General features: G+C 47.5%; 2 protein-coding genes across 2 annotated transcripts in view; both read right to left on the bottom strand.

Annotated features, from left to right (window-relative positions):
* TYSND1 (trypsin like peroxisomal matrix peptidase 1) overlaps positions 1 to 20917 on the bottom strand; it is a 1185869-nt gene that overhangs the window by 737398 nt on the left and 427554 nt on the right. The gene's annotated exons all lie outside the window — the stretch shown is intronic.
* Positions 343 to 990, bottom strand: NEUROG3 (neurogenin 3). The gene has a single exon (XM_059053274.2). The coding sequence runs from the start codon at positions 988 to 990 to the stop codon at positions 343 to 345; it is 648 nt and encodes a 215-aa protein (XP_058909257.1).

Here is a 20917-nt window from a genome sequence, read left to right as displayed (position 1 = left end):
GAAGGGTGGCGGAGACAGTGGGTGTCACCTGCTGTGTAGTGCTATCATTCTCGTCTTTTCTGCACGAGATTTTGGCGTGGCCACAGGGAGAGGGCCTAAAACGCGCGGAGCCTGCAGTGCCCACTCGCGCGGGCAGCGGCAGAGGGTTGCAGTTGGCGCGGCGCAGAAGACCAAGGGATTGAACCCGGCCTGCCACCCTCTTGGGCGCCTGGGCCCGCCAGGGGTCAGCGAGCCAGAGGCAGCAGGAGCAAGTACGCCTGAGGGCCTCCACAGGGCGTCTCCGACAGCTTCCACCCCTTCCCTTTCTACCATCACCCACTGCCCAGCAGCGGACAGGCCCCTTCATAGAAAGTCTGAAAAAGCCAGGGCGCCAGGGTGCAGGCAGGCAGGGGAAGCAGGCGCCTGCAGCCCGGGGCGCTCCTCCAGCGAGGCGGCGGGACTCAGGCTGCCCGCCTGGGAGACCGGGGAATAGAGGGAACCCCAGTCTCCCGAGGAGCCGCCGTCAGGACTGGCCAGCTCCTCGCAGGAAGGCGCAAGCGACTCCAGCCCGTAGAGGCTGTGGTCCGCTATGCGCAGCGTCTGCGTCAGCGCCCAGATGTAATTGTGAGCGAAGCGCAGCGTCTCGATCTTGGTGAGCTTCGCATCGTCCGGGAAGGTGGGCAAGACGCCACGCAGCGCGTCCAGAGCGGAGTTGAGGTTGTGCATCCGATTGCGCTCGCGGTCGTTGGCCTTCTTGCGCCGGCTCCGTCGCTGCTTGCTCAGAGCCAATTCACTCTTGGGGCGGCTGCGCCCTCCGCGTCGCGCACGGAGCTTCCTCGAGGACCCTCGGCAACCGCCCCCTTCCGTCTCGGCCCAGCTCCCCTGCAAGCGAGTGGGGCTGGGAGGAGCGGATGCGACGCAGGTCACTTCGTCGTCTGAGGCACCCGGGAAGGGCTGCTCCGTCTCGTGGGTCACTTGGACAGCTGGCGCACACGAGGGATGAGGCGTCATCCTGCGGCGGGGTAAGAGGTAAGGGTAAGAGTGGGTCAGTCACCCGGGCGCAGTTCCCAATCCTGGGGCCAGGTGGGAAAAATCGAGAGAAAGCCACCCCCCACCCCCGCCGGACCAGAGGACCCCCTTTCCCCTCTGCTCATCGCTCTGTGGCTCCAGACGTTACCTTGCTGTAGGGCGCAAAGGGGTAGAGAGCCGTAGGCAGTGAGAGCAGCGGTGAGCTGCGCTGGCTTTTTCGTCTGCAAGTTCAGCTGAGAAGCAGGCGCCGCCGCTGGAAAGTTTCTTCGGCCCCAGAGAAGAAAAGTGTAAAGGGGGCCCCGGGCCTCTGTTGCTCTCTTTTGGCGCGGCTGCGAGACCCTGCAGATTTTCTGAGCCGCCAGTCGTGTGCCCCTTGGCACGCTTTATCTGCTGCGCCCGGGCTAGGAGCGTGCCTGCCCCGCTGCTGCCCGCGCCGCCGTCCAATCAGCGCCCGGGCCAGGGGGCCGCGCCACGCGAGCCCGCTCCGCCCTTCGAGGGGCACAGCTGGATTCCGGACAAAGGGATGGATGGGGTCGGGGGAGGGGAATGCCGCTCTGTTTGCTTTCTCCCCGAGGGCTCTGTCCCAGCAACTCTCGGTTCCTCAAAGAGCCTCGCCCAGTGAGAAGGGCCTTGTCTAGCTCGCGTCTGGCGGCCCCAAACCGCTTTGCTCTTATTCTGGCTTTCCTTGACATCTGTCCAGACCCTTTCTTGGTACCCTGAAGGGGACTTTGAGAAGTCAGTAGGGTAGGTCAATCCCGGTGTGTTACACAAGGGGAGACTGAGGCTCAGAAAGGAGGCAGCTTGCCCCCAAAGCACTCTGAAAGGACAAGGAGCCAGGTGTCCTATCAGCTTGGAGGAGCGTCCACTAATTCCTAGTGCCATTCTGCTCTCCTCCTCTATGGGTCAGGTTAGGAAATACAGAGGGTGATGTTTCACTGACCCTTTCTATTTCGGGAGGAGGCACAGGGTGACCACAGAGAGAGATCCTGCCTATGTCCCTTCCACTTAGAGACCTTTGCCTGGGGAGGAGGAGCCCCCCACCGTGCCCTGAGATGATACCCCACGCTCAGATGTAGGTGCTTAGAACCTCTCCCCTCATTCCACCACCCATCAGAAACCTAAGACATTTTTATCGTGCCTCAGAGTTGGAGGGTGGCTATGGTGGGACCTTCAGGGGCATTTCACCACTACCAGTTGTGGACAGTACCCTAGCAATCTGCCGGGGCCTGTGGGGGAGGAGCTCAGATGAGAAGGGGTCAGGAGAGGGCCAGGAGTTCACAGCGAGCCCCTGTGTATTTTAAATGCCCCTGGAGTGCTGGTGCTTCAAGAAGCAGATCAACTCTTTCTCCCCTTAGTCCTCCTGTCCAATCACAGGCCGGCAGGGGCTGCCTGCAATACCTGGTGCAGCCCCCTAGGCAGGGGTCAGGCAGTGAGCACAGGGCAGGGTCTCTTCAAGACCCCCAATTAGCAATGTCTGGAAATAAAAGTGAGTCTGAACACACCATGCCTCCTTGCTTCCCCCCCCCCCCACTGTCCCTTTGTCTCTGCTTTGGACACCCTGTGGTCTTCCGTTTCTGGTCAGTCAGGGTGAGTGTGCCCCCGGGGAGAAAGCTGAGTCTGGGAAGACCAGGGTCTGGATTAAGTCTCTGCAGGCCCTGAAGGCTTCACTTTCCAGCAGAACCAGATAACCTGAGCCTCTGGAAGCTGGCAGAGGGGGGCAGGACCCGGCAGGGAAACTGAGGGGATAGGGTGAGGGAATGAGGTAAGTAAGTCTGCATATCTGCCCTAGTGACAGCCTCTTGACACTTGCCCAGTCTGCTGGGAGGGCGAAATTACCTTGAGGCAGAGAGACGGTGGATATGCTTGGGAACCAGGGAGCCAGGGCTCTAGGTCTGTGTGGAGGTGAGGGTGCTGTCCTCAGGATCTCAGCTGGTGTGCTGTTGGCAGAGGTTCCTTCCCTTGTTGCTTGGGAACTGAAGCTAGGAGCCAGGCTCCAGACCAACAAAGGGACCCTGCCGAGACTCTTGAGTTCCACATTTTGCTGCTGCTCCTCCCTTAGGTCACAACTTGCTCCAAACTTGTCTTCTAGTCATAAGAATGAGAACCTTAGGCCCATTTTACAGATGGAAAGTCGAGGCCCAGAAAGGGTAAGTGACTCAACGCAAGGTCACACAGCAAGTTCTAGCAGAATCACATAGACTCAGGTCCTAAGACTCCTAATCCTAGATTCTCCCTTGCAGCTGTTGCCTCTCTTTGATTGGGGGAAATTTTTTTTTTCAAGGCGAGACCAGACATCTCCAAATGTAGAAGATAGAAGTCCTGGGTCTATGAGGAATGACAGGGATAGAGTAGAAAAAGGATAGTGGCCCCATCTCCCAGTGCCAAGGGGAGCCAGTATCCACTCAGGCTCCATCTCTCTTCTTTCTCACCCTATACACCTGCCTTGCTTGATTTCTATCCTGCAAATTAGGATCTGAGAGAGGAAACCCAAAGCGTGCTTCCCTAGGGCTAGGGGACCCAGCCTGGCTCTGAGGAGGGAGCCCTGACCATAAGGGAAAAAAGCACCCCTATGGGTCCCTGGAGGCCTGAAGAGCAGCCCACAACCAGGGTTTTCATCCTGCAGTGGCCCTCAGATGAGAACTGACAGCGGGGCTCGCCTTGGCTCAGTCTTGCCTCAGGTGGCCCATGTGTACTGATGAGCTTCAGGGCAAGCTTTCTGCACCAGGGAAGATTCTGGGGATACTTGGGAATCTTCTTGACTGGGAGAGAATTCTGGCACCTTCTGAGAATTCTTATACAGCTTCCCTAGCGTCACTCCGGCTCAGGGCTCTCCAGGGCTTGCGGGCCGCCACCACTCCTGCTTTGCGCAAAACACAGGGCGAGGAGCGCGCAGCGGCCGGGAGCAGCGATCTCCTTGAGGCACTCAAGAACTCTCCGCAGCCCTTCCTCTGGTCCGGTGGGCGGGGTCGGAGGTCGAGGAATCCTGGCGGATTAGAGATCAAGGATCCACGTCTTCCCTTTCAGCTGTAGAGGATGCGCAGGCCCCTCTCCAAAGTTAATTCCTGTACGTTAGGCGGCGGAGGCGCAGGCTGTGACAACTCAGTGCGCGCTGGCGGTATTTGTGAAAGGTCTTTTCCAGCCGGGAGCAGAGCCTGTTCCTGAAGCCCCCGGCCGGCCACCACCTCTAAGGCCTTTGGGAACCCCGCACCCCTCGACTCTCTGAGACCTAGGCTTGCCTGGAGGCTGAGGGGGCCCAGGAGAGAGGCGACAGCCTGATGCCTGGAGACCGCGGGCAGATTGGAAAAGAAGGAAGGCAGCGGTCCTCCCTGCCGCCTTCCCGTCAGCGGGGGGAATCTTAGCAGTGCCTGGGGGCTCTTTGAGAAACGAGGGGACGGGAAGGGGGGCCACAGGAGGCTGAATAGCTAATGACTTGCCAGAGGAGGGGGCTTCTTTCTCTCGCCTTCGCCTCCGCGCTGAAAGAGGGGAAGACAAAAATCTGGCGAGCGAGCTGCCCAGGCCGAGACTAGCCACTTCAAACAGCCCTTCAAACAAAAGGAGACGACGAAAAGAAAGCCCCACCTGTCTCCAGTGTTTGCTAAAATAATAATAAATAGATTTCGTTTAATAAATAATTACAAGAGATTGTAAAGTGGAGTGCTTTGGAAAACATCTACTGCGGGAGTCCCGCGGCCAGCCGTCACCTGCTCCCAAGGCGGGCAACTTTATTGTTAAGCCACCCCCCAACTAGTTTGCCTCTGATAAACCCTCTCTCGTTTTCACAGTGACTGTTTACTCATAGTTAGCACAATATTACCTTTGCCGTGATAAACCCAGATGGGGGAGACCTGGCCCCTGGCCCCTGGGCACACCTGTCCCAGAAGCTGACACATGGATTTGGCACGGAGCAGGCCTTCCCCCGCCCCCCACCCCGGCCTTCCCCCGTGTACATTGGCCCAATTGCCACCCATTTATAACAGGTTGGCTGCAAGGCCTATCTCGGTCCTATTTGTCTTCTTTTATTGAAAGCATATGGTCTCCAGGGGCTCACCAGCCCCATATTTCATCTGCCGGGAGCTGGGGCGCTTCCGCAGGCTGGTGCTGCCCTGCACTCTGCTCCCCACCCAACGGCTGCTGCTGCCAGCCGAGAGGATGGCGGAGGTGGGGTGGGGAGAGATAAGGAGGGCTCCTCATTTGCTTTGGGAGAGAAACTATTCCCCCAGAGACTCCCCCTCCCCGACTCAGGGAGCTCGCGTGCTCCTGAATGGGCAGCCGGTTCTTTTTCTTGGGTAGGTGAGAGGGCGCCATATGCCACCCCCCAGGGCGCACGAGGGAGCTCCGGCCCTGGGAGACCTCGAACAAAGGGAAGAGAGGGCCCCGGACCTCAGGAGCATCCGAGGTCTTTATTTGCAGATGCCCCTCCCTGCCTAGGGCCGCCTCCCCCCGGGCGTCCGTAGCTCGCACGCAGCGCCTGGAAACAAAGTGTCTACATTATCTCCGCCGCCGACGGAGACAGTGAATGCGTGAAAAGGTGCATTGCGCACCAAGACACCTGTTGAAGCGGCGCCTCTTCTCAGCGCCTCTCTCTGCTCTGCCTTCAGTTAGGAGGGAGTGGGGGGTGGGAGGAAGGAGAGATACTGTGATTTGTGGCGACATATGTTGAGCAGATCGGTGTGTACTCTTCACAGGGACACGCGCACCCTCGCTCCCATACACACCCCGAGAGAAGGAGCAGCTGCTCTCCTCACCTTCTCCCGACATAATACCTGGGCCAGGCGCTTTGGCGTAGCCTTTTGAGACTCCAGCTCTCCCCACCCTCTCTGCCTTCCGCCCCCACCCGCTGTCCCAGTCTTGGCAGCTTCGCTGTAGGACTTTATTGTCAAATTTAACAGATGCACGTTTGTTCCCAGCGCCCGGGTTTCAAACACACACATACACACACGCAGACATCCACAGAAAACGCGACAAATGACACAGATGCGGAGCGCGAAATGTCCATATGCCGGGCTCCGCGCCCGCGCGGACTGGGGAAACAAACAGGGCTGTGTGATTTTTCCCTCCCCCTAAAGGAAGAAACGGAAACCGCGCGTGAGGCCCCTCCAGGCACCTCCAATATCGCGCTTACCCCTTGGCGCAGTGGCGCACTGCGCGGCGCGGCGCGGCGCTGGGGGCCAGGAGAGCGCAAGGTGTGGATGCAGAGCGCAGAAGGAAATGCTGCAGGAAAGGGGCCCCTGGGAGAAGCGATGAGAGCTGGAAGCTCTGCAGGTGCGGGTTCGGCACTGCCTGACCTCTGGCTCTCGCTTTACCTCTGGGCTTCTAAACTCCTGAGTGGTGAAGACGCCACGGTCCTTACGGGATTCCCTGGGTGGGCATCCACCTGAGGCGCACTAGGGCTGGAGGAGTCCGTTGGGCACGCTTCACCAGCCCACTTATCTCTTTGGCGGGTGCACTAACAGAGCATGATGAGGAGAGCAGTGGATCGGGGAGAGGGCGCCTGGCTCTGCCAATATCCCTGTGCCACCTGAGCAAATTATTTTACACAGGCCTCGGTTTCCCCTCTATTAAAGGAAAAAGCTGTGAAGGAAATACTTTGTAATTTTCTTTTCAAGTTTTGCAAAATTTGGAAGTCTTGGAGAGCAATGGGCCTTAGGCTGTGAGTGGAGGAAACCCAGAGACAGTGCAGCTCTCCTCCCGTTCCCCAACACCCATACTGGTTCCCAGATGTGAGTTTCTGGTTGGATGAGTTTTTCGCCAACATTTGAGTGGCTGAGGGCAGTGTTGGTCGTAGGGAAAGACAGGCACTGAGGGGTTTAGGAAGCTATCTTCTGTCCCTCTGTCTTTCAACTCTCAGGGCACAGGCAACCTTTGGGCCACTGTGACATTCGGTGACAGTCAGGCATGCCTGATGATACCAGGCTTTCAGACCTTCATTTCTTCCAGTGCCAGGATGGAGCTGGGAAGCTGGGTTGTGGATGTATGGCTCTTAAGCCCTTTAGTCTCTCCAGGCCTGTTTTTGGAGAACATGCCCCTCCCACCCTCATTGTGAGCTTGGATGAACTCTGCTCATTCTGAAAGATAGAGACAGCTTCCCTCAGCCTTTCACAAATTGTCTTTATTTTCTGTGTGCGTGGTTTTTTTTTTGTGTGTGTGTGGTACACGGGCCTCTCACTGTTGTGGCCTCTCCCGTTGCGGAGCACAGGCTCCGGACGTGCAGGCTCAGTGGCCATGGCTCACGGGCCCAGCCGCTCCGCGGCATGTGGGATCTTCCGAGACCGAGGCACAAACCCGTATCCCCTGCATCAGCAGGCGGACTTTCAACCACTGCGCCACCAGGGAAGCCCCCCCGCCTTTTTTTTAATTGTAAGCGTTCTGACCTTTCTGAGGTCCACTGGCCCAGGGCAGGGGGCCATCTCCTTTGGGAGAAATCTCCTTTGTAGAAGTCAGGGCTTGTACAGAGGGGAGGGGACGGGAGAGGGGAGCCCTCTGCCTGGTGGTCCCTCTGTTCCCTTGTCCTGATGTCCCCTACCCAACCACCCCCAGCCCTGAGGGGATTCTGTATAGGTAACAGCAGTCAGAACCAAAGGGTGTCAGAACTGCTGTGAGTTGGGGTGAGGGCACCTCACTTTTTGAGGTCACCATAGATGAGATACTCACCCCACTTCCAGTTATCAGATTGGGAAGGCAACCTAATAAAGGGACAGGAGTAGAAGGTGGACAGGGTCAAGAGTTAATTCTAGAGTAACTCAGTGGAGAGCCACAGAAGGTAATGCACTGCAGCTTTCTACGAAGCACTTAATAGCATTCTATCCGTATAGAACCTTGAAGGAGGCAGATCACTCTCTCACACAACCTGTGCGGGCTCCAGGAAGGGATTTTTCTTGTTCCCATTTTACTCCTGACCAGTCTGAAGCTCAAGGTCATAGAGCCGAGTCTGGAACTCCTCTTCCCTGTGTCGCCTCCAGCCAGCTGGCAAGGAATCTTCATTTAGTCACCCTCCTGGCCCCCTATCCACTTCCCATACTCCAGGATCTTCATCCTGCCACCCCCTGGAGCCCTTTGGAGGTGGCCAGGTCTCAGCCAGGGCTTTGGGAGCACAGGAGTTGAGGGGTTTGGGAACAATAAATAAGGCAGACTTTTCCCTTCTCTCGTCTTTGTCTTCCTGTGGCTTCCAAGAGCCTACCCTAGCTCCCCGGCAATGCTACGGAGGCAGGGCCAGGCTTGCAGGCCCTTGAGAGTGTGCACCTGCTTAATTTGTGTGCCCAAGGCACCTCACTTAACCTCACTGCAGCCCCAGCCCTGCTGTGAGGGCAATAAGCTTCCTGTCCCCCCTTGCTTAGACTGTAACATAGGTGGGCCCAATTTTTTTTGATTATGTGGCACTATCAGAAAACTATTTTAGGCACACTCTTCAAAATATGTTAGCTACTTATAATTCTTCACATATTATGTACAATATAAAGCATATGCAAAATATGATTTATTGTAAATGATACATGTCTTTCTGTACCAGACAGGGCAAGTAGTGGAAAAGAGAATGTGATTTAAGCCAGACATCCTGGGTTCCATTTTGGATTTCTGTGCCTAGCAGCTGTGTAACTTTGGCTAATTGACTCAACCTCTCTGAGCCACCTCCATTTTCTCACCTATAAAATGGGCATAATAATAGAGTACCTACCTCATGGAGTTTAAATGATCGGATTTGTTTAAAGTGATCAACATCATCAGGTAGTGAGTGCTCAGTCTTTATGAATACAATGTAATATGTACTTTATAAAACATACCTTCAAAGAAATTTGCACCCAGGAAATAAAAATAAATATAACTAGAAGTTCTAATACGTGACTCTCCTCATGCTCCTCTGTCCAGGCAACCCACTTTGAAGCCTGCTGTGTTAAGCGGCCACTGTAGCAGTATCATTAACAGTTATGACACAGGTTTATATTTGATGGGCACTTTATCACCCATTATTATTTCTCAGCACACCAGTGAGGCCACATGGTCAGAGATCTTAATCCCATTTTACATATGAAGAAACTGAGGCTTTGCAGAGCTGATGTGACTCACCCAAGGGCAACCAATTTGTACTGCGGAGTGGGAAAAAGAATCTAAGTCTTCTGACCCCACGTCTGTGCCTTGTCCACCCTGGTTCTATGTTACACTGTGGATCCCACTTATGAGCTGGTTGTAAACCCAACCCAGTTAGGCTCTTGCAGAACAACTACCAAGGAAGGGGGTGTGGGCTAATCAATGAGCTGGTGGTGTGTGCATATGGCTCATTCACGCTTGTCCAGCAGAAACCGTAGTGGGCTTGGAGGCCCCTGGCATGTGACCTTATTTGGTGGGTGGGGTACACTTTGCAGATGTTAAGTGTAGAAGGGAGCACTTTTATGCAGAGCTTCAAGTCTGCACAGGAAACAGCAAATCAAATTCCTGTCAATGCAATTGCCCAGAAACCAAGATGGCCTGGGTTAATTGGGCACACCTTACCTTTGTCCCATAAATGTTTATGAAGAGTCATCAGGAGGCAGTGGTGGCCAGCTGTTTCCTACAGTCACAGAGATTAGACTCAGGGGAAGTGGTCTGAGTGAAAAGGCAGGGATTTAGGCTATTTATGACCAAGTCTTCCCTAATAGATAAACATGGTGAGAGTCCTCTTCAGGAGCGGTGGAATCCTCTCTGTAAAGACCTCCCATTCCTGGCATAGAATGGTTATATAGTCTGCTTAGCAGCAGGGGGATGGACTAGATGATCCTAGGAGACCGTATCCATCCCTATGACTTTTCCACTGGGACTATTCAGTTTTATAGAACACACTTGGCGAGTCAAGTCACCTGCCACAGAAGTCCTTCAAGATCATGGGTGGAATTTATGACTATAGTTCTTAACCTGAGTGAATTGGAAGTAATACCAGTCCCCTTCTGAAGCATTACAGAACAATAGCACAAACCCATGATATGCTAGGTGTTGTGAGAAATATCAAGAACCAGAGGGTTGGGGCTGAGAAATACCTTCACTAGTATGTGGTCCCCAACACTAAGTTGATACATGATTGGGAACAGAAAGGAAATTTGTCTTGTCCATTGTCACACTACAAGTGTGGCCAAGTCAGAACTCAGGTCTCTTTCCACTATTATTCCATTATCAAGTCCCAGAGCCCTTGCTCTGTGTTGTTCTCATTTGGTACCCATCCTTCTCTGCCTGGTGTGTGGAGATCCCTTGTCCTGTGTCTCCCTCAGTAGAGGATGAGCTCCCTGAGGACAGGGGCTGTATCATGTTGAGAATTTAGCAAAGATGTTGTAAATGGTGGGTCTCCAATAGAGACCAGCTTGATGGGCCCAGGCAGGTGAAGGTTATGTGAGACCTGAGCATCTGGGCAGCCAGCCGGAGGTTGGCAGGGTGTGGGAGGAGTGGAAGGGGCTGATCAGACCCAGTCTGCTGTTGTAAACTCTGATGCAGGTAATGGAGCCAAGGCTGTGGGGATGACAGAAGCAGAAAAAGGGAGGCACATTCTTCCCTTTAAGGGCACAACCTGGAAGTGGTATACATTACTTCTGCTTATGTTTGGGTCAACTAGTACTGAATCCCATGTTTCATTTAGCTGCAAGGGAGGCTGGGAAATGTAATCTGAAGTCTATGTCACCATACACCTAGTTATAAACTGGAAATCTATTAACAACAGTCTTTATCACACTTAGTTATTAGAAAAGATGAAATTTTCCTCCTTGGACTGCAGTAGAGATCCTTAATGTAGTGTCCATCCCCCAGCCTAGGGACTCCCAAGGATTGTGAAACCCCAAAGTTAGTAGGCAATGTTCTGTGTATACATGCATCTTTCTGAGAAGATTCGAGTTTCATTAGGTCTTCAAGGGGCCCTTGGCCCTCTGCACCAAACATTAAGAATTTACTATGGTCTGAAGGTTGCTGAGAAATTTTGTGCAAGTCATACAATCTCTCTGATTTTTTTTTTTTGAGAATTCTTTTCTCTTATATAGAGATGTGCTGAGGCTCTGAGTGAATAAAGAGCTTTGAATAAAGTTCTGGCAAAACAAAATGAAGGTCTCTCAGTGATTTAGCATATATGTACTGAAATCTGAAGTGGGCCAAGCACTGTGGTCAGCACTAGGAATAAATCCTTACCCTGCCTCAAGAGCTCAGAGTCTATTGGAGAGACAACAGGCACCTAGACTAGGAATTACAGAACTCTTCTGTGCCTACTATCACAGATCAGGCCCTCTGGTAGCCCAGAAGTCTGAAAATTTAACAAGTACCCCAGGTGCTTTTGATATGAAGCCAGAGTTGGGGCCAGGCCACAGATGACTAGCTTATAAGCTTTTGAAGAGGTCACTGTAGGCAAAGATGCAGGAACCAAGGCTGGCAGGAAGATTCCTGGGCTCTGGGTTCTAACTCCAGCTCTGTGGAACTGTAGAGAGCTCCTCTGTAGACTGCTTACTCATTAATGAAGAGCAGTTACAGAGAGTGAACAGGAGCCGACTGTGGACATTCACAGAAAGATAGACAAAATGAAAAGGCAGAGGACTTTGTACCAGATGAAGGAACGAGATAAAACCCCAGAAAAACAACTAAATGAAGTGGAGATAGGCAACCTTCCGGAAAAAGAATTCAGATTAGTGATAGTGAAGATGATCCAGGACCTCGGAAAAAGAATGGAGGCAAAGATCGAGAAGATGCAAGAAACGTTTAACAAAGACCTAGAAGAATTAAAGAACAAACAAACAGAGATGAACAATACAATAACTGAAATGAAAACTATACTAGAAGGACTCAACAGCAGAATAACTGAGGCAGAAGAACGGATAAGTGACCTGGAAGACAGAATGGTGGGATTCACTGCAGCGGAACAGAATAAAGAAAAAAGAATGAAAAGAAATGAAGACAGCCTAAGAGACCTCTGGGACAACATTAAATGCAACAACATTTGCATTTTAAGGGTCCCAGAAAGAGAAGAGAGAAAAAGGACCAGAGAAAATATTTGAAGAGATTATAGTTGAATACTTCCCCAACATGGGAAAAGAAATAACTACCCAGTCTAGGAAGTGCAGCAAGTCCCATACAGGATTAAACCCAGGAGAAACACGCCAAGACACATAGTAACCAAACAGGCAAAAATTAAAGACAAAGAAAAATTATTGAAAGCAACAAGGGAAAAACGACAACATATAAGGGAACTCCCATAAGGTTAACAGCTGATTTCTCAGCAGAAACTCTACAAGCCAGAAGGGAGTGGAATGATATATTTAAAGTGATGAAAGGGAAGAACCTGCAACCAAGATTACTCTACCCGGCGAGGATCTCATTCAGATTCAACAGAGAAATCAAAAGTTTTACAGACAAGCAAAAGCTAAGAGAATTCAGCACCACCAAACCAGCTCTACAAGAAATGCAAACGGAACTTCTCTAAGTGGGAAACACAAGAGAAGGAAAGGACCTACATAAACAAACCCATAACAATTAAGAAAATGGTCATAGGAACATACCTATCGATAATTACCTTAAACGTGAATGGATTAAATGCTCCAACCAAAAGACACAGGCTTGCTGAATGGATACAAAAACAAGACCCACATATATGCTGTCTACGAGAGACCCACTTGAGACCTAGGTACACCCACAGACTGAAAGTGAGGGGATGGAAAAAGATATTCCATGCAAATGGAAATCAAAAGAAAGCTCGAGTAGTAATACTCATATCAGATAAAATAGGCTTTCAAATAAAGAATGTTACAAGAGACAAGGAAGGACACTACATAATGATCAAGGGATCAATCCAAGAAGAAGATATAACAATTATAAATATATATGCACCCAACATAGGAGCACCTCAATACATAAGGCAATTGTTAACAGCTATAAAAGAGGAAATCGACAGTAACACAATAATAGTGGGGGACTTTAACACCTCACTTACACCAATGGACAGATCATCCAAACAGAAAATTAATAAAGAAACAGAAGCTTTAAATGACACAATAGAACAGATAGATTTAATTGATATTTAAAGGACATTCCATCCAAAACAGCAGATTACACTTTCTTCTCAAGTGCTTGGAACATTCTCCAAGATAGACCACATCTTCTGTCACAAATCAAGCCTCAGTAAATTTAAGAAAATTGAAATAATATCAAGCATCTTTTCTGAGCACAATGCTATGCGATTAGAAATCAATGATAGGGAAAAAGAGTAAAGAACACAAACACATGGATGCTAAATAATACGTTACTAAATAACCAAGAGATCACTGAAAAAGTCAAAGAGGAAATCAAAAAATACCTAGAGACAAATTATAACGAAAACACGACAATCCAAAACGTATGGGATGCAGCAAAAACAGTTCTAAAATGGAATTTAATAGCAATACAAGCCTACCTCAAGAAACAAGAAAAATCTCAAATAAACAATCTAACATTACACCTAAAGGAACTAGAGAAAGAAGAACAAACAAAACCCAAAGTTAGCAGAAGGAAAGAAGTCATAAAGATCAGAGCAGAAATAAATGAAATAGACACAAAGAAAACAATAGCTAAGATCAATAAAACTAAAAGCTGGTTCTTTGAGAAGATAAACAAAATTGATAAATCTTTAGCCAGACTCATCAAGGAAAAGAGGGAGAGGACTCAAATCAATAAAATTAGAAATGAAAAAGGAGAAGTTACAACGGACCTGCAGAAATACAAAGCATCCTAAGAGACTACTACAAGCAACTCTATGCCAAAAAAATGGACAATCTGGAATAAATGGACAAATTCTTAGAGAGGTATAACCTTCGGAGACTGAACCAGGAAGAAATAGAAAATAGGAACAGACCAATCACAAGTAATGAAATTGAAACTGTGATTAAAAATCTTCCAACAAACAAAAGCCCAGGCCCAGATGGCTTCACAGGTGAATTCTATCAAACATTTAGAGAAGAGGAAACACCCATCCTTCTCAAACTCTTCCAAAATATTGCAGAGGAAGGAACATTCCCAAACTCATTCTATGAGGCCACCATCACCCTGATACCAAAACCAGACAAAGATACTACAAAAAAAGAAAATTACAGATTAATATCACTGATGAATACAGATGCAAAAATCCTCAACAAAATACTAGCAAACAGAATCCAACAACACATTAAAAGGATCATACACCACGATCAAGTCGGATTTATCCCAGGGATGCAAGGATTCTTCAATATATGCAAATCAATCAATGTGATACACCATATTAACAAATTGAAGAATAAAAACCATATGATCATCTCAATAGATGCAGAAAAAGCTTCTGACAAAATTCAACACCCATTCATGATAAAAACTCTCCAGAAAGTGGGCATAGAGGGAACCTGCCTCAAATAATAAAGGCCATATGTGACAAACCCACAGCAAACATCATTCTCAATGGTGAAAAACTGAAAGCATTTCCTCTAAGATCAGGAACAAGACAAGGATGTCCACTCTCACCACTATTATTCAACATAGTTTTGGAAGTCCTAGCCTTGGCAGTCAGAGGAGAAAAAGAAATAAAATGGATATAGATTGGAAAAGAAGAAGTAAAACTGTCACTGTCTGCAGATGACATGATACTATACATAGAGAATCCTAAAGATGCCACCAGAAAACGACTAGAGCTAATCAATGAATTTGGTAAAGTTGCAGGATACAAAATAAATGCACAGAAATCTCTTGCATTCCTATACACTAACAACGAAAGATCAGAAAGAGAAGTTAAGGAAACAATGCGATTCACCATTGCAACAAAAAGAATAAAATACCTAGGAATAAACCTACCTAAGGAAGTAAAAGACCTGTACTCAGAAAACTATAAGACACTGATGAAAGAAATCAAAGATGACACAAACTGATGGAGAGATATACCATGTTCTTGGATTGGAAGAATCAATATTGTGAAAATGATTATACTACCCAAAGCAATCTACAGATCCAATGCAGTCCCTATCAAATTACCACTGGCATTTTTTACAGAACTAGAACAAAAAATCTGAAAATTTGTTTGGAGACACAAAAGACCCCAAATAGCCAAAGCAGTCTTGAGGGAAAAAAACGGAGCTGGAGGAATCAGACTCCCTGACTTCAGACTATACTGCAAAGCTATAGTAATCAAGACAATATGGTACTGGCACAAACACAGAAATATAGCTCAATGGAACAGGATAGAAAGCCCAGAGATAAACCCACTTACCTATGGTCAACTAATCTATGACAAAGGAGGCAAGGATATACAATGGAGAAAAGACAGTCTCTTCAGTAAGTGGTGCTGGGAAAACTGGACAGCTACATGTCAAAGAATGAAATTAGAACACTCCCTAACACCAAACACAAAAATAAACTCAAAATAGATTAGAGACCTAAATGTAAGACCGGACACTATAAAACTCTTAGAGGAAAACATAGGAAGAACACTCTATGACATAAATCACAGCAAGATCTTTTGTGATCCACCTCCTACAGTAATGGAAATAAAAACAAAAATAAACAAATGGGACCTAATGAAACTTAAAAGCTTTTGCAAAGTAAAGGAAACTACAAACAAGACAAAAAGACAACCCTCAGAATGGGAGAAAATATTTGCAAACGAATCAATGGACAAAGGATTAATCTCCAAAATATATAAATAGCTCATGCAGCTCAATATTAAAAAAACAAACAACCCAATCCAAAAATGGGCAGAAGACCTAAGTAGACATTTCACCAAAGAAGACATACAGATGGCCAAGATGCACATGAAAAGCTGCTCAACATCACTAATTATTAGAGAAATGCAAATCAAAACTACAATGAGGTATCACCTCACACCAGTTAGAATGGGCATCATCAGAAACTCTACAAACAACAAATGCTGGAGAGAGTGTGGAGAAAAGGGAACCCTTTGCACTGTTGGTGGGAATGTAAATTGATACAGCCACTATGGAGAACAGTATGGAGGTTCCTTAAAAAACTACAAATAGAATTACCATATGACCCAGCAATCCCACTACTGGGCATATACCCAGAGAAAACCATAGTTCAAAAGGACACATGTGGGCTTCCCTGGTGGCGCAGTGGTTGAGAGTCTGCCTGCTGATTCAGGGGACACGGGTTCGTGCCCCAGTCCGGGAAGATTCCCCCATGCCACGGAGCGGCTAGTCCCATGAGCCATGGCCGGTGAGCCTGTGCTCTGCAATGGGAGAGGTCACAACAGTGAGAGGCCCGCATACTGAAAAAAAAAAAAAAAAAAAGACATGCACCCCATTGTTCATTTGCAGCACCTATTTACAATAGCCAGGTCATGGAAGCAACGTAAATGCCCATTGACAGACGAATGGATAAAGAAGATGTGGTACATATATACAATGGAATATTACTCAGCCATAAAAAGGAATGAAATTGGGTCATTTGTTGAGACGTGGATGGATCTAGAGACTGTCATACAGAATGAAGTAAGTCAGAAAGAGAAAAACAAATATTGTATATTAATGCATATATGTGGAACCTAGAGAAATGGTACAGATGAACTGGTTTGCAGAGTAGAAATAGAGACAGAGATGTAGAGAACAAATCTATGGATACCAAGGGGGGAAAGTGGCGAGGGGGCTGGTGACGGTGGGATGAACTGGGAGATTGGGATTGACATATATACATTAATATGTATAAAATAGATAACTAATAAGAACCTGCTGTATAAAATACAATAAAATAAAATTCAAACAACAAAAAAGTAAACTGTGGAGTCAGCTAGGTAGGTCTGAATACAGGCTATGGACGGATCTTAATCTCTTTGTAATGTTGGACTAATTACTTAATTTCTCTGGCTTTGATTCTTTTATCTAAAAATGGATGCAACCATAGTGCTCACATCCAAGGTTGTTCTTGTTTTAAATGAGCTAATAGATATCTAGCACTTAGAATAATGCCCAGCTCATAGCAAGGGCAATGCTTTATTGAGGGTTACTGGGTGCTGGCCACTGGGTCCATGATAGGCATGCACAGGAGAGCAAAACACTCAGTCTCTTATAGGCTGACAGGCCGTCTACTTGGGGGAGGCAGATGTTAACAAGGCAGTCATACAAATAGATGATGACAAACCCTGGTGAGAGCTGTGAGCGACAAGCTTTAGGGTGCAGTGGAAGCTTGCAATCAGAGAAGGTGTTCTAGAGAGAGGACCAACATATTTAAGGCCTGAAGCAGGAAAGAGCATGGCACATTTGAAAGGGCCTTGTGGATGGGGCACAGAGAAGGAGAGAGAGAGGTTTGAGATGAAGCTGGAAGGCTGGCAGAGCTCCTTTTGGTAGGGCTGGGCCCTGCATAGCTTCATGGGTATTTACCTTGAGAGCAATAGGAGGCCACTGAGTGGTTTTGAACTGGGGACTGGCATGTTCACAATGTACATTTATGGAGAGATCAGTGTGTACGTGAAGAGAAAATTGGTGTACACAGATGGGAAGCCAAGGGGCCTGTCCGGGTGAGAGGATGGGGCTTGACTGGAGCCAGGGCATGGAGAGAAATGGCTGGATCTAGCTGAGAGAGGGAGAGTGGGCAGAGTCTGGCAATAGATCAAGTATGGGGCATTAGGGAAGGGATAATAGAAATAATGGGGCACTTGTCAGTGAGATGGAGATCACCAGAAGACATGTTGCATTTGGTGCCTTTGAGATGTCCAAGACAGGTCTTGGTGGAAGTGTGTGCTGGAGATGCACATTTGTTAAGCCATCTGGGTATAGCCAGTGTTTGGGTATAGGTGAGACAGTTTAGGGAAAGAGCATGGAGGCATGGAGTGAAAATAGGAGGGCCCGGGAGTCTAAGGAACTCCAGGCTTTAAAAGCATAAGAGAGGAGGAAGAGCTAAGGAGATTGAGGAGGAGTGGCCAGAAAGGAAGGAGGACTACCAAGAAGGTGTGTTGTCCTGAAGGCAACGGAAGAGTCTCTTAATTCTGCCTGGAGTAAGACACAAGGTATGAACCAGATTGAGGGAGAGCTGAATGTTCCATATGGATATAAGAAAGCATTGTCATTACAAATGTAGTGCTGTGAGTGAAAAGTGTTCTACAAACAGCAGATGGCTCTGCAAATGCATGAGACTAGCCACCTGAGGTGTGTGGTGAAAACTCAGATTACAGTGCAGGGAGACACTATGGAATTCTTCCCTAATCTTGTTTCATTAGCCAGTCTTTGACGGTCCATATCATACACCCCAGGAAATGCCATGAGGACATTAGAGAAAGTCGACAGAGGATGAGGGGAAAAGCCTAGGAGAAAGCAGGAGGTGATGGTCCTGAAATATTAAAATATGCAATTTTTTCAAATCCGTGTCTTAGGGGAAAAAGTTGTTTCTACTTCTCCAGAGGCCTTTCCTGGCATTTCAGCACCAACATAAATCTCCTGTCTTAGGATGCCCACATTGCATTGTGTATGATCACGGCACTTATGTCATAGAAAAGAAGGTGAGGGATTAGTTACAGGATCATGACATCCACTGGTTATTTCACGTATGGCATCTTTGAGAAGCTACTGGCCTAACAGTGTTGGAATGGGCTGCTGATGCCACCAATGAGTCAGAAAGGATAGGATACCATCCTCCAGAACATAACATACATTCTTTTTTTGTTTGTTTATTGAAATATAGTTGATTTTCAATATTATGTTAGTTTCAGGTGTACTACACAGTGATTTGACATTTGCATATATTATGAAGTGATCACTATGATGAGTCTAGTAACCATCTGTTTCCATACAAGGTTATTACAGTATCACTGACCATATTCCTTACTCTGTATATGACATTACCATGGCTTATTTTATAACTGGAGGTTTTTACCTCTTAATCTCCTTCACCTATTTCAACCCTTCCCATCGCCCTCCCCTCTGGTAACCATCTATTTATTCTCTGTATCTATCAGTCTGTTTTTATCTTGTTTGGTTTGTTTTTTTAGGTTCCACATGTAAGTGAGATACTTGTCTTTCTGTCTGACTTATTTCACTTAGAATAATAGCCTCTACCCAGCCATGTTGTCACAAATTGCAAAATTTCATTTTTATGGCTAAGTAATATTCCATTGTGTATGTATATGTGTGTGTATATGTATATATATATATATATATATATATATATATATATCTTCTTGATTTGATCCATTCATCTATCAACAAACACTTAGGTTACTTCCATACCTTGGCTATTATAAATAATGCTGCAGTGAACATTGGTGTGCATATGTCTTTTTGAATTAGTGTTTTGTTTTCTTTGGGTAAATACCCCAAAGTTAAATTGCTGGATCATACTGCAATTTGATTTTTAATTTTTTGAGGAACCTCCATACTGTTTTCATAGTGGCTGCACCAATTTACAATCACCACCAATAGTGCATGGGGGTTTCCTTTTCTTCACATCCTTACCAACACTTGTTGTTTGCTGTCTTTTTGATGATAGCCATTCTGACAGGTCTGAGGTGATATTTCATTGTGGTTTTGATTTGCATTTCCCTTATGATTAGTGTTGTTGAGCATCTTTCATGTGTCTGTTGGCCGTCTGTACGTCTTCTTTGGCAGACATAGTGTACATTCTAAATCAACACTCTATATGGTACTGTATACTCAGTAGGGTAGAACACACGAGTCCCGGAATCAATAGAGTGGAGGCAAGAGTAGCCCCACTATCTATCACACTCAATGACCCTTTTGGGGAATTTAGCTCCCTGCCTCCATCATTTTGGGTGTGCAGACCCTAGGAACCCAAAGGGAGAGTGCTCCAACAGGAGATAGAACATGAGTGCATGGAACTACAAGTTTAGGTTGCAGCCTTGGCGTATCAAGCTCCTTGAAGCAGGAAGATGAGTCATCATCTTGGCAGGAGTAGTTGATTTCAATCCCCAGAATGATGTAGACAACTGATACAAAGTAGAGGCGGGGAGTAATATGTTCATTACCCAGATGATCTACTTGGATGAATCTTGGTGATAGATGGACAAGTGTAGCAGACACAACCTGAGTAGGGCATGGTGATAGGGGCTCAGACCTCTCAGGGATGAGGGTCATGCCATCAGGTAAACCACTGAGCCCAGCAGAGATAATATCTATGGGGGAAGGAAATCTAGAATGGATTGAAAATGAGGGGGATTATGTATATCAGTTGTAGCCCGAGATCAGATACATAGCAGGTATTGTTTTCTTCTAGCTGATGCCTACATTTTCTGAGTTATACCCCAGTAAATAAAGTGTCCCATAATTCTAGAGAAGTTGCACCCAGAACTTATGCAAAGAAATTAATCTGAGCTCTGAGCAGCACAAGGGGTGGATTGTAGTGGATGCTACAGTGATCTCCATCCAGTTTGCTCTTTAGCAATAAAGGATTTTCTCTTTTAGATGCCAGCAGTGCCTTTGGCTATCAACCCTCCTCAGAGATTGCCTCAGGTTAATGTAGTTGCCATAGCCAAGGTCATGTTTCCTTCTCGCACAGTCTGCATCTGATGACTGGTCAAAGTGGGGTATAGATATCCATCCCCATCACCCCAACTTGGGATAACCTTAAGGACCATCCCAGCTTCAGAGCTTTCTTGGGTAGAATGAGGCCTTTGTTGAGAACATATCTCAGCCCAACTTCACCCTCTTCCCAGTCAGGCTTTCTTCCTTTCCTGTTCCCTCCACAGGTTTGGTCCTAAGAGAAATCTCGCATAAACACCCTGCACAGTAATCTCCATGTCAGAGTCTGTTGGCTGGGGAAGCTAACTTGAGACATCGCTTTGCAGAGTTAGTGTTTTGGAGATAATAACAGAACCACTGAACTTTTAGAGGTGGAAGGGATGTAAGGATAATCTAGTAATAGCTCAACCACTTCATCTTATAAATGAAGACCCCAAAGTTCAAGAGTAGACTTGCCCAGAGTTAGTTGTGGATCTAATCACTCCCAGGTTGTCTAAGAA

This window comes from Kogia breviceps, chromosome 2, assembly GCF_026419965.1.
Source record: "Kogia breviceps isolate mKogBre1 chromosome 2, mKogBre1 haplotype 1, whole genome shotgun sequence".
Classification (NCBI taxonomy): Eukaryota; Metazoa; Chordata; class Mammalia; order Artiodactyla; family Physeteridae; genus Kogia; species Kogia breviceps.
Note: the sequence above shows the minus strand (reverse complement) of the source record. Positions and strands in the feature narration are given on the sequence as shown.